Here is a 17,542-nt window from a genome sequence, read left to right as displayed (position 1 = left end):
GGGGACGACAGAGGACGAGATGGTTGGATAGTGTTCTCGAAGCTACCAGCATGAGTTTGACCAAACTGCGGGAGGCAGTGGAAGACAGGAGTGCCTGGCGTGCTCTGGTCCAGGGGGGTCACAAAGAGTCGGACACGACTAAACAACTAAACAACAACAACATTCCATAGTAAGTATGTTTAGGGTTTCAGTCTAAAAGGAACAGGGGAAAAGAATGGAAGGCAGGTCTAGCAGTGGTTATTACCATGGTAGCTAAGTGGAACCCCCATGCTCAGAAGTTTCATATGCTGAGGAAAAACAGAGATAGCGGCCATCTTCATCAACTGTTTACCAGCACCTTCTGTTAGCAGGCTTGGAGCCAGCAGGCAATATAATGGAGCAACTGTAACGGCCCACTCTCACTGGGCCCGCTGCCATAACTACTACCACCACCACTGCTGCGGCCTGCCCAATGCAGCGGCCAGCAAAAACAAGAGGTGGCGCTCATGGGAGCTGTGAGCCCACACTCACCAGGTGGTGGGGCCGGTGAATTGCACCACTTGCGATGCAGACCAGGGGCATATAAATCATATACAGTGGTACCTCGGATTAAGTACTTAATTCGTTCTTAACCTGAAACTGTTCTTAACCTGAAGCACCACTTTAACTAATGGGGCCTCCTGCTGCCGCTGGAGCACAATTTCTGTTCTCATCCTGAAGCAAAGTTCTTAACCTGAGGTACTATTTCTGGGTTAGCGGAGTCTGTAACCTGAAACGTCTGTAACCTGAAGCGTATGTAACCCAAGGTACCACTGTATAGCAAAGCTTTTTTAATGTTTAATGTTCTGTTATGTTTTTATATATGTTGAAAACCACCCAGAGTGGCTGGAGTGATGGGCAAGATACAAATGAAGAAGAAGAAGAAGAAGAAGAAGAAGAAGAAGAAGAAGAAGAAGAAGAAGAAGAAGAAGAAGAAAAGGAGGAGGCGGCCTGGGCGATGTATCAATACATTGTCCAGGACTGGTTTGAGGGCCAGAGCACAATGGCGCCTTCACCCAGCAGTATATTGCGAGAGGAGCTTGCCTGTTTCTGCTCCCCAGCTGAGACAGCCCCAGTGCTCCTGCCATTCACAGGCATAGCTGTGAGCAACTTTACTCTTTTCTTGTGAGGAATCCTATTCGGAATAAGGGAATTTCCCTTTAAAAAAGGGAACAGTTGACAGTTATGCTCACAGATGAGTGGGCAGAGCATCGGGGCTCCTTTAACTGCAGAGAGCGCCAGTTTCCTCACAGTTTCACAGAGCCCTCACCCTGCCACCGGCTCACGGTGCCTCGAAGATATAGCTTGTTTCTCCATATATCGCTGGTGAAACTGCCGCTGCTCCTGAGTCCCTCTGCTAGCAACGCTCGCTGGAGGAAGAAACTCTTAGCAGACACTAATAGCAGAGGGACTCAGAGTTGTGGTGGTTTCACCAGGGATATACCGCTGAGTGAAGCCGACATCGCGGTCTGCTCCTCATACTGGTCCTGGGTGATATATCAATACAGTGGTGCCCCGCAAGACAAATGCCTCGCAAGACGGAAAACTCGCTAGACGAAAGAGTTTTCCGTTTTGGAGGTGCTTCGCAAAACGAATTTCCTATGGGCTTGCTTCGCAAGACGAAAATGTATTGCGAGTTCCTGCGGGTTTTCCCCCCCTTTCCCCCCCTTTTTCTAAGCCGCTAAGCCGCTTATCCGCTAAAAGCCGCTAAAAGCCGCTAAACCGCTAATCCGCTAAGCCGTCAATGGGCTTGCTTCGCAAGACGAAAAAACCGCTAGACGAAGAAAATCGCAGAACGGATTCTTTTCGTCTTGCGAGGCACCACTGTATATCACCCAGGCCTACCCACCAAGGGTAGCCTGTTTGTCCCCTTCGAAAAAACAAACAAACCCAGACCTGAATGAAATAGAATGGTAGTGTGGTCCAGCAAAGTAAGATCCACATGCTCTTATAAACTTGTAACTAAAGGTGAGGATTTCCAAGAGAAAGTTTGCGATCTCTGCAAAGTCTGATTTATTTTAAAACGTTATCCTCCCCCACACCCTGACATCATTCCAGTATTAGACAGTTCTTGCGGAATTCTTGCAGCACCCACAGAAAATAGCTCTAGTTCAACACGTCCTAATCACCACCACAAATGACCCACATAAAAATCCCCTTTCTTAGACACACAAACAAACTATTAGCTCAAGCACTATCGCTGCCAACCACTTCCACACAGAACATCAGAAGACAAGACTGAGAGGCAGGGGAGAAATCTAAGTCATATATTTAACTAGGAACTCATCGGCAGAATTGCCTTGAAAGGGGATCACACTTGCAAACCTATCACGCAATGTTTAACATTGGGAGGGTGGGGGAGAAGAGGAGGGTGCCTGACTCCAGTTTCAGAACTGAACGTGGATTTTACCAAGCTTTGCAGCACTCCTCTTCCAAAAGGATAGTATGTTCACTTTAATATAAACACGTTTATGTCCTTGGGTTCTCTTGCAACTTCCAGCTGAATAATGTTTTGCTTAAGGGGTTTTGTGTTTGCACTTACTTTCTTTTTAACGTTTTATAATGCATCAACTTCTTTATAGGGGACTCTGTTCAGCATGCACAAATCTCCCCCAAATTTTATTTCCCCCTTGGAGCCAGGAAACAATCTGGAGTTTACTGTCTCTCTGGGCCCCTATACAGGTTACCTGATAGAATGTGGTTTTGCAATAAATCACTGGCTGATTTGCAAGCCCTTGAATACAGTTGCATGCTGCTTCATTTAACTAAACGATGTTTAACTCAAGTACAGTATATGCCATTTACCTACTGTATTTTAGACAATTATTGTCTCCCAAAGCAGCTCACACCAATAAAAGAGAGAGAGAGAGACCCTAACATTAGGTTCACAACCAAAACGACAAGGCACACAAGGAATGGCAAGTAGAGAGGAAAGGTAGAGGAGGAAGATTGATTTTTCAAGGCCAGAACCAAGTGGTGAGCTATAAGCAGGCACTTATATCCAACTGGGGATCAGGCTGAATGTCCCTCAATGATACTTGTCTATGAGGAAATGTAACCCTCAGTCCGAAAAAGAGTTCCTGTGGTTATTAGCCCCATTCCCCAACTCTGCCCACCTGTAATTTCACTAATTTCAGTGGGTTAACCCAGAATTTCCAGGTTACAATGTGGAGTTAAAATTAGAGAAATGTTGATCATATTCCTATGTCACACTTTTATTAATCTACTCTGTTCTTGGAGCTCTGAAAAAATCTTTCAAAAACTCACAGCAAGGAGAAACATTTTAATGCCTGAAAACGTGAAACAAGAGACCATAAATTCTGAAAGAGTTTTGTAGCCATGGTGCTTTATCTGTGTAAATAAATCTAACTATAATGCATTTTAAATGATTTAATTAATACTTTGTGGTATTGTGTTATTTTTTTAAAAAAAAACACACTTTAAATGATGCACATACCCAATACATTTTTAATTAAAAAAAAAACTTACTACAATGATGCATACTGAATTTGTTTTACCTCAATTCCTTTGACTCCACACAGAAAGTAGTTGTGCCACAAAGGTTCCGTTTGATTAATTTGAATGTTGTTGGCATTTGTAGTAAAATCCCTGGAAAATATAAACATACAGGAAAAACATTAAAAGTCCATGAAACTATCAACGTAGGTTTAGTGCTTTTAAAAATATAAACGACCTGCTGCTGCCATCTGCTGGCTAAGGAGCGACACATTCTTTTCTTTTCTTTTTGCCAAAGGTTTTGCCAAGGGCCTGTCAAACATTATTTCTTCATCTCGCCCCACTCTGCCTCTCAAGATGCTGGCCAGAGAGAGATGGGGAGCAGGCCACAGGTTTGTGCCAGCTCACTTTCTAACACCCTCCCTGCTCTCGGTACCAGGTGGAGTGGTAAGCATGCCTAATCTGCATTCATGTTCATCACATGGACTCCCAATTTGGGGTGCCCCACACCATGTATAAGGGATGCGGGTAGCAATGTCGGTTAAACCACAGAGCCTAGGACTTGCCGATCAGAAGGTCGGCGGTTCGAATCCCCACAACGGGGTAAGCTCCCGTTGCTCGGTCCCTACTCCTGCCAACCTAGCAGTTCGAAAGCACATCAAAGGGCAAGTAGATAAATAGGTACTGCTCCGACGGGAAGGTAAACAGCGTTTCCGTTGGCTGCTCTGGTTTCACCAGAAGCGGCTTAGTCATGCTGGCCACATGACCCAGAAGCTGTACGCCGGCTCCCTCGGTCAATAAAGCGAGATGAGCGCCGCAACCCCAGAGTCGGTCACGACTGGACCTAATGGTCAGGCGTCCCTTTACCTTTACCTTACACCATGTACTCTGAGAAACAGAGGGACAGAGGGCACCTCCAGATTGTCTCTGTTTTGTGGAATATTATTTTGTTGAAAACATATAGTTTTGCTCAACCGAACTGCCCTAGTGTGGTGATGGAGACCCTCAGGCCCAGAGGCCAAATGCAGCTCTCTAGGTCGGTCGGTCAGTCTGGAGTCTCCTTGGCCAACACACTTTCCTGAGCAATACCCAGTGGTGACTAGTGCCCACTAGGGCTGGTAGGGCAGAGAGCAGAGAGCCTGGCCATTGGGGGAGTCAGAGCCAATGAAAGGAAGAGCCAACTAATCCTGGCTTTGACCCCCATCCTCTTTCCTACTGAGTTCTACAAGGGCAGGCATAGGCAAACTCCAGCCCTCCAGAGCTTTGGGACTACAATTCCCATCATCCCTGACCACTGGTCCTGTTAGCTAGGGATGATGGGAATTGTAGCCCCAGACATCTGGAGGGCCGGAGTTTGCCTTTGCCTGTACAAGGGCTAATGAAGAGAATGCTGGCAGGCTGTTCCAGCCCTTGGACTGGTTTTAGCTAAGGTTAAGGTAGACAGATGGGGGGGTGACTGAGAGAGGGGCAATGCCCTAGTAACAGAATATACCAGCCCTGCTTTGCATCCGCCTGTTCTCGCCTGGCTGTAGTGTGCCCTAGAATAGGCATAGGCAAACTCGGCCCTCCAGATGTTTTGGGACTAAAACTCCCATCATCCCTGACCACTGGTCCTGTTAGCTAGGGATGATGGGAGTTGTAGTCCCAAAACATCTGGAGGGCCGAGTTTGGGGATGCCTGTCCCAGAACTCTGATCATGCTTCTTGGTTGCCTGAATTGAGGGTTGAGCGGTATGCCACCAAGGGGCAGCTGGCCCCTGGAAGGTTCTCCAAAAAAGGATGTGGCCCTTGGGCTGAAAAACCAATCCACTTTTTAAAAAGGATTGGGTTCTGTGGTTTGGAAAGTGTCGGTGAAATGCACTGAAAAGCGTGGGACAAAGGAATGATTAACGAGAAGATGCAGAACAGCGCACAAGCATATCAGGATGAATGCTCACTGTTGTATAACCTTCCCGCAAACAAATGTTTTGTAGGGACTGGACATGGTACAATAATAATAATAATAATAATAAAATTTTATCTATACCCCACCCTCCCCAGCCAAGACCAGGCTCAGGGCGGCTAACAACCAATAATAAAAACAAGTTGATTAAAATACAATTTAAAAGATTAAGATACAACATTAAAACATTAGGGTGCAATCTCTTCACAGGAGGAGAAAGGAAAAAGAAAGAGGGGGAGGGACTCAAACTGATTCCAAGCCAAAGGCCAGGTGGAACAACTCTGTCTTACAGGCCCTGCAGAAAGAAATCAGATCCCGCAGGGCCCTGGTCTCATGAAACAGAGCATTCCACCAGGCCGGAGCCAATGTTGAGAAGGCCCTGGCTCTGGCTGAGGCTAATCTAACTTCCTTAGGGCGGGGACCTCTAGGGTGTTGCTATATATGGACCTTAAGGTCCTCCGTGGTGCATACCAGGAGAGGTGGTCCCGTAGGTACAAGGGTCCTAGGCCGTGAAGGGCTTTAAAGGACTTTAAAATAACTATTCTAGGTAGGAAAAAAGAACATCCAGGCAGACCCTAAGGTCTATTTTACAAACCAGACTTGTTTCCATGTTTTCTTAAAATTCATCAGGCAATTCAGATGAATAATACCACAAAAAGGAGAAGTTACTGTTGGTAGAAATCACTCTTTGTGCTACAAGTTCTTATTGTTTGCCCTAGAAAATAAATATGCAGTCTGCTGCTTCCCCTTTTCTCTCCTCCCTCCAAATAAACAGGGATCCTGTTTCCTCTGTGCATGCCTTTCTTTTAAAAGCTCAAAAACCAAACAATAAACAAAACAGGGATAATTATATGGTATCGCTGGCTGCCCCACGGAATTAAATGTTACAAGTTGGGTGTGCAGACCACTGAAATTATTTGCAGCCTTTTCAAACCAAAAGACTGAAAGAAATGTTGGCATCTATGCTGGCACATGATATTCAAACATCCATCCTTACAAGACAGCCAGGCACAATGCAATATAACTGTGACAAATGAGTAAATGGGGAAACTCTTTGCAAAGAACATAAAATTGACACTTTCATTCTATCCTGGAAATTATCAACACAATAATCTTATTATGGAGTTGTCTGAGGCAACTTTTCTGCAATTCAGGTGCAGAGAATTTTAAAATCCAGTGTTATGAATAAAGACTCCATTCTTATTTTTAGAATAATAATTTGACTTGTACAGACAATCAAAATAGCCCAAGAGGAGATCTCACTTAGGTGTAGTTTGGTCCTCTGTACTGTATTATGCTGTAAGACAAGGGTCGGGAACCTCCAGCCCATGAGCCAAATTTGGCCCACAAGGCAGTTTTCCTCAAACTACATCCCCTGCCATTTAGGAACACTTAAGACATAAGGTGCTTCTGTTTCAAGAGAAAGGTGTGCAAGTTCTGCTACATACAAGGAAAACACAAATCACTCTGCAAGAAAGTATTAGAGCACTCCAAATAATTTGCTCATATACGTACAAACACAGAATTTGGCAGATCTAGCTGAAAGGCACCACATGGATATCTGCACTGATCATTACAATGCATCCCTAATTATTATTATTGTATAATTGTGTAATTATTGTAGAATCTTAGTCTTTCACTGCCAGCAGCTGTGGTTAGGGTGGTGTTTAGGAGGTACAGTGGAACTTCGGGTTAAGAACTTAATTCGTTCCGGAGGTCCGTTCTTAACCTGAAACTGTTCTTAACCTGAAGCACCACTTTAGCTAACGGGGCATCCCGCCGCTGCCGCGCCGCCACCGCACAATTTCTGTTCTCATCCTGAAGCAAAGTTCTTAACCCGAGGTACTATTTCTGGGTTAGCGGAGTCTGTAACCTGAAGCGTCTGTAACCTGAAGCATTTGTAACCCGAGGTACCACTGTATACAAGACCTCACTCTGGTGTTGCTAGAAACACCAGAGTTCTCTGGCTCCCAGTTCCTGGGTCAAGTTTTATAGACTTGCAGAATTATACCTATATCACTTCCCTGTGATATTGACCTTGGCCTAGTCTTTGTCTGTATTATACATTTAAAGCAATATTATCCTACTTTAAACAGTCATAGCTTCCCCTAAAGAGAGTGTACTTTTGTTAAGGGTGCCAAAAGTTGTTAGGAGACATGATCATTTAGAGTAGTATGATACTGTTTTAAGCGTACAGTACAGGGAGCATGAAGATCATTCATTCCCCTGCAATCATTTGCCCAATGTGGGGCTCAAACCCACAACCCTGAGATTAAGAGTCCCATGCTCTACCGACTGAGCTATCCACAGGGCTAGTCTGATCCTCTGTTCTTGACCTTGGTTTGTTTGGACTGTGCTGCATCTGTAATCCAGTCCTCATTGGTGAGCACTTTGCTGATGTCCAATCTCCTGTAACTTGGACACTTGCTCCCAGAATAGCCCTTCTACCTTGCCATGAAATATTTGCATGTCCAAATTTGCTTCTTTTTCTGTTCCTTTCCCATCCCATTTTTCTTTATATTGTGTCTATCAGAATGCAAGCTTGAAGGCATTGGGTATCTTGCTTTTTTTTTTTGAAAAGTTTTTATTAAAATAATTCGGCATTAATACAGTGGTGCCCCGCAAGACGAACGCCTCGCAAGACGGAAAACCTGCTAGACGAAAGGGTTTTCCGTTTTGGAGGCGCTTCGCAAAACGAATTTCCCTATGGGCTTGCTTCGCAAGACGAAAATGTCTTGCGAGTTCCTGCGGGTTTCCCCCCTCCCTTTTTTCCCCTTTTTCTAAGCAGCTAAGCCGCTTATCAGCTGATCCGCTAAGCTGATAAGCCACTAAAAGCCGCTAATAGCGCTAATCCGCTAAACTGTCAATGGGCTTGCTTCGCAAGACGAATAAACCGCTAGACAAAGAGACTCATGGAACAGATTAATTTCGTCTTGTGAGGCACCACTGTACACATATATTGCGAATATACAAGCATACAAGCATACATTTTATACAATCCTTAAAAATGTTCAAACATACCTACACTCAATCCCACAGATAATTCCTTTTCCCATCACCATCCACCACCCCTCACCTCACCTTTGTGTTAGACTTCCAATCTACTCAATTGCAATTTCTTTCCACTTCTATTACTTTCTTTCACACACCTTTAACCTAATATCACGCTTCTTTTTCTGTTACACATTGTTATCCATCTTATTTAGTATTTCAGTATTTAAAACGGAACTTGTTTATTCTAACAGGAGTTCCGATTTTTCAATATGGTTTTGCAAGTATCCTTTAAACACCTTCCAGTCCCTGTCTATCTTCTCTTTTGAGATCCTTCCAATTTCTCCCATTGTTTTGGATATATTGTAATACTCCAATAATTTGGCAAGCCACTCTGTTTTTGTCAGTATAATACCACTTTTCCAATTTTTCGCAATCAATAGCCTTGCAGCTACTGTTGCGTATAAATATAATATCTTGTCCTCTTCCTTTAGACTTCCTGGTACTATTCCCAATAGAAAACCTTCTGGTGTTTTCCTAAATGAATATCTGAACATTTTTTTCATTTCGTTATATATTGTTTCCCAAAATTGTTTGATGTTTAAACAATTCCACCATATATGCATCATAGTACCTTTTCTTACTTTTTAATCATTGTACAGCGCCTAGAAAACTTTAGGTATAATTGTAACAGCAACAATAATTGAAATAACAAGAACACTTACGAGTACAAAGGGTTTGTATTGGCCAGATGGATAGCTGGAGTGTTTAGAGGTTCAGCAGCTATAAGTATATCTTGCTCTATGGCCATTGGGAGCACAGCATATCCACAATAATCTATATGTTCACCTACCAAACAAAAAAGAATATCAACAACATTTTAAAATAGTCTGGGATGCATCAGCAACAGCAGAATAATCCCTTTTAGAAGAAGGATAGTTTTTACACAAGCCAGAGAAATTCTATCAAATATACTGGGGTATATAATTTATATACTGGTCCAGTTCAGATGTAATGGGAAACAATTATTTCCTATTATGACACTAACAAACTGCACACAGTGTCTCCTCACACAGTCTCCCCCTCCCCACTCCTCATGCACTCAAAGAAATCAGAAATGTATGTTTCTGATGTTCAAAAAACAGTAGTTCACCATGACACCCTAACTGAGGAAACAGTGGTTGTTTATTTAAACTACAATTAGTGAAAACAAGCCAAAATCAGATGAAAAAAGAAACGTTCTCAATGCATCTCAGTGGCAGAGCACATACCGTATTTTTCGCTCCATAGGACGCGGAGGGGGAGAACAAGAAAAAAAAACTCCCCCTCTCTGCTCATCGCCCCTTCAGCGAAGCGGCAGGAGAAACGGAGCCCCTTCCATTTCTCCTCCCGCTTGGCTGAAAGGGCGCTGCACAGCTCTCCCTCTCTGCTGAAGCCAGGAGAGTCTTGCTCTCCTGGCTTCAGCGAAAGGAACCTGAAGCCTGCGGAGCACAGAGGGAACTCGCGCTGCGCTCCAAAGGCTTCAGGCGGCTATCCTTCTCGCTCTCCAGGCTTCAGCGAAAGCAACACGAAGCCTCCGGAGCGCAGAGGGAGCGCTCCCTCTGCGCTTCGGAGGCTTCGCGTTGCTATTGCTGAAGCCAAGGAGCCTGCATTCGCTCCATAGGACGCGCACACATTTCCCCTTAATTTTTGGCGGGGGGAAAGCGCGTCCTATAGAGCGAAAAATACGGTAGTTTATCTCCATTTAAAGCAGGACAGGTGACTTTGTGGCCCTTAAGATATTATTGGACTCTAGTGAGCATGGAAAATGGTCAGAGATGATGGGAATGGGAGTGTCACAGGTTCCTCAGCCCGATATAAGAATGCATAATAGGTAGCAGGACTGGGAAAGACCTCGGCCTGTAATCTTTGAGAAATGAGGCCAGTACTGAAGTAGTCAATATGAGGAAGTTTCATCTTTTCATATATTACATCAAGAGGCTGTAATCCAGTGACATAGCCCATGCTTTGCAATGCAGAAGGTCCCAGATTCTATCTCTGGTACCAAAAGGGCTTGGATTAGGACTGGGAAAGGTCCGAATCTGGTGGGCTTGACAGCTGCTGCAAGTCAGAGTAGACAACACTGGGCTATCTGAGGAAAAAGGTAAACCTGTACAGATTAGTTTCAAAAACGAAGGCACAAAATTGCTGAGCATCCTGCACCTCTGGCAAGTTCCATCTTCAGATGTAACAGTGTGGAAATTGCAAAAGCAGAGGAAATAAGATGTGGTACCTGAAAGCGTGCTTCTATGCATGTGCTTCCATGTATGTACACATGTGTTTATGCATATTAGCCACTGAATTCATATTAACCCCAGTATGTATTCTTTTACCTATTAAGTTGACTCGCCCTGGTGCCCGAGCATAAAACTTGGGAGTTGATTTAAATTTAGAGATGAACATCTTCTTCAGCTTCAGCAATCTGGAAAATCAGGTTGGCACATTGAAGATTAATTTTGCTTTGGTTTTATTTGTTGTGTTGTTTTGATTTTAACTGCGATCTTGTGCACCGCACAGGTATGTATTACAATGCAGTATACTAATTGAATGAATAACAAAGATGTAGCACCTTTAGAGAACCAACATAAATTCAAGGAATAACATCCAACAGGTATCCAAGGCTAGCTTAACATGAAGGGGCAGCAGTTTTTGTACACTGATGAAGTTTTATCCATTTATGCATAACAGGGTTTTCATTTCTGTTAATTATCAAGAGGGAATGTATATGTCAGGGGGGAAGCAGCCTCCCCCCAACCTGGTGCCCTCCAGACGTTTCAGAAAATTTCTCATCATCCCTGGCTGGAGCCAATGGGAGTTATATCCCACAACATCTGGAAAGAACCACGTCGTAGGAGGCTGTAGGTAAAGGTAAAGAAACCCCTGACCATTAGGTCCAGTCGTGGCCGACTCTGGGGTTGCGGCACTCATCTCGCTTTATTGGCCGAGGGAGCCGGCGTAGAGCTTCCGGGTCATGTGGCCAGCATGACTAAGCTGCTTCTGGCGAACCAGAGCAGCGCACGGAAATGCCGTTTACCTTCCTGCTGGAGCGGTACCTATTTATCTACTTGCACTTTGACATGCTTTCGAACTGCTAGGTTGCCAGGAGCAGGGACCGAGCAACGGGAACTCACCCCATCACAGGGATTTGAACCGCCGACCTTCTGATCGGCAAGTCCTAGGCTCTGTGGTTTAACTCACAGCGCCACCCGTGTCCCAGGTGGCTATAGTAGAGAGCATATACCGGTACTTTGCATGTTGAAAGTTTAGGGTTCAACCACTGGTACAATGGAGAAGGCATCTCAGGTAACAAGTGAGGTGAAAAGATAGCCTCCTGAGGCTGTCAAGAACCATTACCAATCAGAACAGACAATAGTGACCTAGTTGGATGATTAGTTTGATGTGTGATATGGCAGCTTCTTAGGCTTCCATGGTCAGATTATCTACCCCTGCCTTATATCACTGGTCTATCTAGTTTAGCAGGGACACGGGTGGCCCTGTGGGTTAAATCACAGAGCCTAGGACTTGCCGATCATAAGGTCGGTCCCCGTGACAGGGTGAGTTTCCGTTGCTCAGTCCCTGCTCCTGCCAACCTAGCAGTTCGAAAGCACGTCAAAGTGCAAGTAGATAAATAGGCATTTCCGTGTGCTTCTCTGGTTCGCCAGAAGCGACTTAGTCATGCTGGTCACATGACCCGGAAGCTGTACGCTGGCTACCTCGGCCAATAAAGCGAGATGAGCGCCGCAGCCCCAGAGTCGGTCATGACTGGACCTAATGGTCAGGGGTCCCTTTACCTTTACCTTATGTGTACCCCCAGGAAAAAGGCACTGCGCAGCACTGCGCAGCATATATATATATATATATATATATATATGGGGTGTATGAATGAGAATGACAAAAAATAATGAATCCCCCAGGTTCATGTTAAACGTGTGTCCCAGGTCTGAAAACATGGATCTGGAACATAACCTTAACAGTGCTGAAGGTTGAAGGTGGGGCATTCAACAGGATGGGCGTTTGGAAACACAATTTCTTAAACATCCTTTGTGTCTAAAGCATAAATATCTTGGTTTTGTATTTTTTAAAAAATCCCGACGTGATGTTCCTTGCTGTATGGCAGCGACTACTGCTTACAGGATAGGGTTAACAAAAAAACCGATGGAAGATCTGGAGATCGGCTGTAGGAAAGACAATCACGCACCTGGGTTCCTCTACCAGCTGGATCGAGAGGGTGGGAGGGAGATCCGCGGCCATGGTTTGCTCCTTGCGAGTTGGCGCGCACCAGGGCAAAGTAAAGCGGCTGGAGGTTTTCTCTTTTCTAGCTAGCTTGCAAAGCCCAAAGGCTCAGATCCTGGAGTACGTAAGCTGCTTCCTTCCGGCATTACGGGGGCGGAGGAGGGGAGAGAGAAATCAGCTGCAAACGTCCAGCCGCTGCTGCATTTCCTCTTTGTATTCCCCGCCCAGGTCCACCGTATAGGCAGCGCTTGTGCAAACAACTCGCTTGAGCAAATAAAAACTCAGCAAGTTATGATCCTCTTGCAGCCAGATTTAGTACGTTATCCTAGCTCAACCAGGCGGGGGAGAAGGAGGAATCCAGTTGCTGGATCTCTGGCGCCTCCCCCATCGGGAAGACTTGTCTATAAGCACCCACGTGCACCACTTATGGAAATAAGGACTTCCCTTAACTTCAAATAGGGTTTATTCACACGGGGGATGGCGGGGAGGCAATCAGCAATACAATCCTGTACAGTATAAGCTTACTTTGAAGTAAATGTCACTGTCTCAACGCATGATGTGTGGAATTCAGTGTCACAAGATGTGGTAATGGCTTTCAACAAATGTATTCGTACTTAAAATATTTAAAATCGCAGTGAATGTGTATGGTATAGTTTACCAAGACAATTTCTAGATACGTGTATGTATGTATGTATGTGTGTATATATATATATATATATATATATATATATATATATATATATAGTTTCATAATTTGTATTCATGTTTGCATCGTCATACTCTTCATTTTTTAAAGAAGTTTTAAAACTTAGAAGTTTTAATTGTATTGGTTTATTACTGATGTGTTTGTTGCTCTGGACTCCTTTAGAGGGTGGGCAGGGTATAAATTTAATAAATAAAGAAATCTAAAATCATAGCTTGTTCTATGTTTATAGTCCATATATAGCGGAAAATTATCAACTGTTTCTAATCTGCCTTCTGTGATAGGAATTTTATGGTCTTAGATATATGGTAATGTTCATAACCGCACATACATAGATCAGCACAGGTAGACCAGCCTGGAACCATTTTGATTCCTAAACTGACCAAATGTTTTCTCTGCAAGGTCAAACTGGAAAAGTCTCCCCATTGTCTCTTTCCTCACAAATCCTGTCTTAAGGACACATTTAAGATATGAATAGGCTGTGAGCCTGTGACCTGGCCCAGGAACTAAGTATTTTACCACTACAAAAGAATGGCCAGGCTCCCAAGGCAATCCAATCAAGTAACCTGCCAGACAGGAGCTAATCAGCGACAGGAGAAAAACAACAAGCAAATGTTATGTTTTAGACAGCTTTTTTTTCTGTGAAGGTGTGATGTATCTGGGGGGTGGTCTTAGGTTACACCCCTCACGTGATGTATGTATGATGTTTCTGGGGGGTGGTCTTGATCTACAGGATGGGAATTTCAAAAGTCTTTATAAGCCCTTGCACAGCATTTTTCTGGGTCCTCCTCCTTTCCTGTGTGTGAGGGGAGCACCCTGTTGCAATAGATCAATAAAGATCAAGCTTACTAGCTGCTTTGCTTCTCAGTATTCTCTGGTTGGCCTCTGTTATTTTCTCCTACCAATAGGGAACTTATGTAAGGACTCTATATGGGCTCTTGGATACCCGATAAGGGAAAAGGGCATATTTTTATTTACAACACTTCTCTAAATCTCATATGTTAATTTTAGACTACTAATGATATCTCAACATTTATGATAACCACTAATTTAGGTGGCATTAAAAAAGGGATTCTCCCTGGAAAAGACCCTGATGTTGGGAAAGATGGAGGGCACAAGGAGAAGGGGACGACAGAGGACGAGATGGTTGGACAGTGTTCTCGAAGCTACAAACATGAGTCTGACCAAACTGCGGGAGGCAGTGGAAGACAGGAGTGCCTGGCGTGCTCTGGTCCATGGGGTCACGAAGAGTCGGACACGACTAAACGACTAAACAACAACAACAAAAAGGGATTAAAAATGGGACGCGGGTGGCGTTGTGGGTTAAACCACAGAGCCTAGAACTTGCCGACCAAAAGGTTGGCGGTTCGAATCCCCGCAATGGGGTGAGCTCCTGTTGCTTGGTCCCTGCTCCTGGACTGGACCTAATGGTCAGGGGTCCCTTTACCATTACCTAAAAAGGGATTAGAAAAGTAACGGACAACAAGTTTATTGCAAGGGCCATAGCTCAGTGGTAGAGCCATCTGTCCCAGGTTCAGTCCCCAGCATTTCCAGGCAGGAGACTTAATGTCTCCGGCCTGAAATTCTGGAGAGCTGCTGCCAGTCAGTGTGGACAATACTGAGCTAGATGGACCAATTGCTTGATTCAGGATAAGACAGCTTCCTATGTTCCTAGTCGTGATAGCTGAACGGAACTGCCAGCATCAGAAACAGTCTGCCACTTTAGATCAGTTGCTAGGGAGTAACAGCAGAAAAGTGATATAAACTTCAAGGTTTGCTAATGAGTTTTCCAGAGAAATCTGTTGGGCCACCCGGTAAGTGGACTGTGTGAATCTTTTGACTGATCCAGCAAGGCTCTTAGTAGAACTTACTTCCAATTAAGCATTTTAGAATCACATCTTAAAACTGCTTGAGATGGTCCGATGTACTCTAACATCAAAAGATGTTGACATTTTAAAATCTAGAAATAATTCCAACGAGGACCAGGCTGAAACAGTATAAGCATAGGGTACCTGTTCAGATCTTCATTTGTCATGCTTTGACCAAACACATACCAAAGATGATTTGTAAAAAAACGGGAAGAAATGGTTCCAAGGAGCTTCAGTATCTAAAAGCATCTATTCAAAAGCAGCACTGTCCTTAAGACATATTTTGATGCAGTGCATCGATTCCAAACCTTTCGTAAGGGTAATGAAAAAGTTTTTCATGTTCAAGATGTGTAATCCTTAAAGCTGTGTGCCATTGTCCTCACATAGACTGGGAGTAAATAACCAGTAAGAATAGGTGGCCCTGCTGGTAAAGCATAGAAAAAGCAGGATGGGATGGATCAGTAATCTTTGCGGGGGGAAACCCTGTGTTAAGTGCATGTAGAAGAGCAGGAATAACCTGAAAGGACCCTCTCTCTTGTGTTTATATGAAGCAGTAACTGTCCAAACGCTCTCTTCAGATCCAGTGAAGACTATCATTGATCTACACACATAAAACAAATTCACGCACAGGCATCTTCCAAAAACCCATCCCAAACCCCAAAAAGTCCCATGGCGACCAGCAAATGGAAAAGAGGGGAGATCTCAGCAGACTTTAGGGATGCAAAAATTATCAATCTCTTTTTAAAAGGTGATAGAACAGATTGTGGAAATTATCAAGGCATCTCAATAATTTGCAGCCAGCAAAATTTTTGCAAGGATCTTTGCAAACCGTCTCCTAACAATATCCGAGGCTACCTTTCCTGAATCCCAAAATGGTTTTCGACCTTCTACGGGGACAGTGGACATGATTTTCACCGCTCAACAGCTTGAGGAAAAATGCGGAGAGCAAAATCAACCCCTGTATATGGCGTTTATTGACCTGACTAAGGCCTTCAACGCTGTAAATCGTAATGCCCTGTGGGCTGTCCTTCTGAAAATTGGCTGCTCATATAAATTTGTGAGCATCCTTCAGCTCCTCCGTGATAATATGACAGCAACAATCGCAAGTAACAATGCCTCTCAAAGTGAATCATTCAAAGTGGGATCAGGTGTTAAACAGAGTTGTGTTATCGCCCCAACTCTATTATTTTCATTGCTATGATCCTACACTTGGTTTAAGGGAAACTACCCACTGGAGTAGAAATCATATATCAAACTGATGGAAAGCTCTTTAACTTGAGCAGGCCGAAAGCAAAGAGTAAGGTTACTGTAACTTCCGTCATAGAGCTTCAGTATGCTGATGACAACAGTGTGCACACTCGGAGGATGACCTCCAAACCATCCTAAATATATTCGCAGAAGCTTACAAAAAGCTTGGCCTATCACTCAACATCCAAAAAACGAAAGTGCTGCACCAACAAGCACAAAACAACCCCTCTGCAGCACCACAAATCCAACTCAATGGTCTAACGTTGGAAAGTGTAGATCACTTCTACTTGGGCAGTTATCTTTCCACAAGGGCTGACACTGATGCCGAAATCCAGCATCGCCTGAGCTCTGTGAGTGCAGCTTTCTCTCGACTGGAGTGCAGAGTGTTTGAGGACATTCACAGGCAAACCAAAATGCTTGTTTACAAAGCTATAGTACTACCAACCTTACTGTATGCTTGTGAAACGTGGACCACTTATAAATGCCACCTCCAACTCCTCGAAAGATTCCATCAATGGTGTCTCCGAAAATTTTTGCACATCACTTGGCAAGACAGGTGAACTAATGCCAGTGTACTGGAAGAAGCAAAGATCACCAGTGTCAAAGCAATCATTCTTCAACATCAACTTCGTTGGACTGGTCATGTTGATCATCGTCTTCCAAAGCAACTACTCTATTCCAAACTTAAAAATGGAAAGCGTAGTGCAAGTGGTCAACAAAAGAGGTTTAAAGACGCTCTTAAGGCAAATATTTAAAAAATGTAGTATGAACACTGACAACTGGGAAACACTGGCCTGCGAGCGCTCCAATTGGAGAACAGCCTTTTCCAAAGGTGTCATGGGCTTTAAAGACACTCAAACTCAGGACGAAAGGGAGAAACATGCTAAGAGGAAGGCATGCTTGGCAAACCCTCACCATGATCAACTCCTGCCCGGAAACTTATGTCCCCACTGTGGAAGGACATGTGGATCTAGAACTTGGACACACTGTTAAGACCAGGTTCATGGAATACAATCTTACTCTGCTACGAGTGATTGGCAAAGAA

The 17,542-nt window shown here is 44.1% G+C and overlaps 1 protein-coding gene across 5 annotated transcripts in view; it reads right to left on the bottom strand.

Moving 5' to 3' along the window:
* The window catches only part of GALK2 (galactokinase 2), a 77,762-nt gene extending 60,636 nt beyond the window's left edge, over nt 1-17,126 (bottom strand). For 2 of the 5 annotated variants that reach the window (XR_013833054.1, XR_013833055.1), the window contains exons 1-4: nt 12,644-13,043; nt 10,779-10,867; nt 9,132-9,255; nt 3,537-3,627 (exon numbers count right to left, since the gene is read on the bottom strand). Coding sequence is in view for 3 of the 5 variants with exons in the window: in XM_079953382.1 (XP_079809508.1) it covers nt 3,537-3,627; nt 9,132-9,255; nt 10,779-10,867; nt 12,644-12,696 (357 nt within the window). In the remaining 2 variants the exon portion in view is untranslated. Of the gene's footprint in view, nt 1-3,536; nt 3,628-9,131; nt 9,256-10,778; nt 10,868-12,643; nt 13,044-16,942 lie in introns of those variants that run through there. The other 3 variants (XM_079953381.1, XM_079953382.1, XM_079953380.1) reach the window with 3 other exon arrangements.
* Nucleotides 17,127-17,542: the final 416 nt, after the last annotated feature.

This window comes from Podarcis cretensis (genome assembly GCF_951804945.1).
Source record: "Podarcis cretensis genome assembly, chromosome: 14".
In the NCBI taxonomy this organism is placed as follows: domain Eukaryota; kingdom Metazoa; phylum Chordata; class Lepidosauria; order Squamata; family Lacertidae; genus Podarcis; species Podarcis cretensis.
The sequence above is the reverse complement of the archived record's forward strand: the minus strand, read 5'-3'. Positions and strand labels throughout refer to the sequence as shown.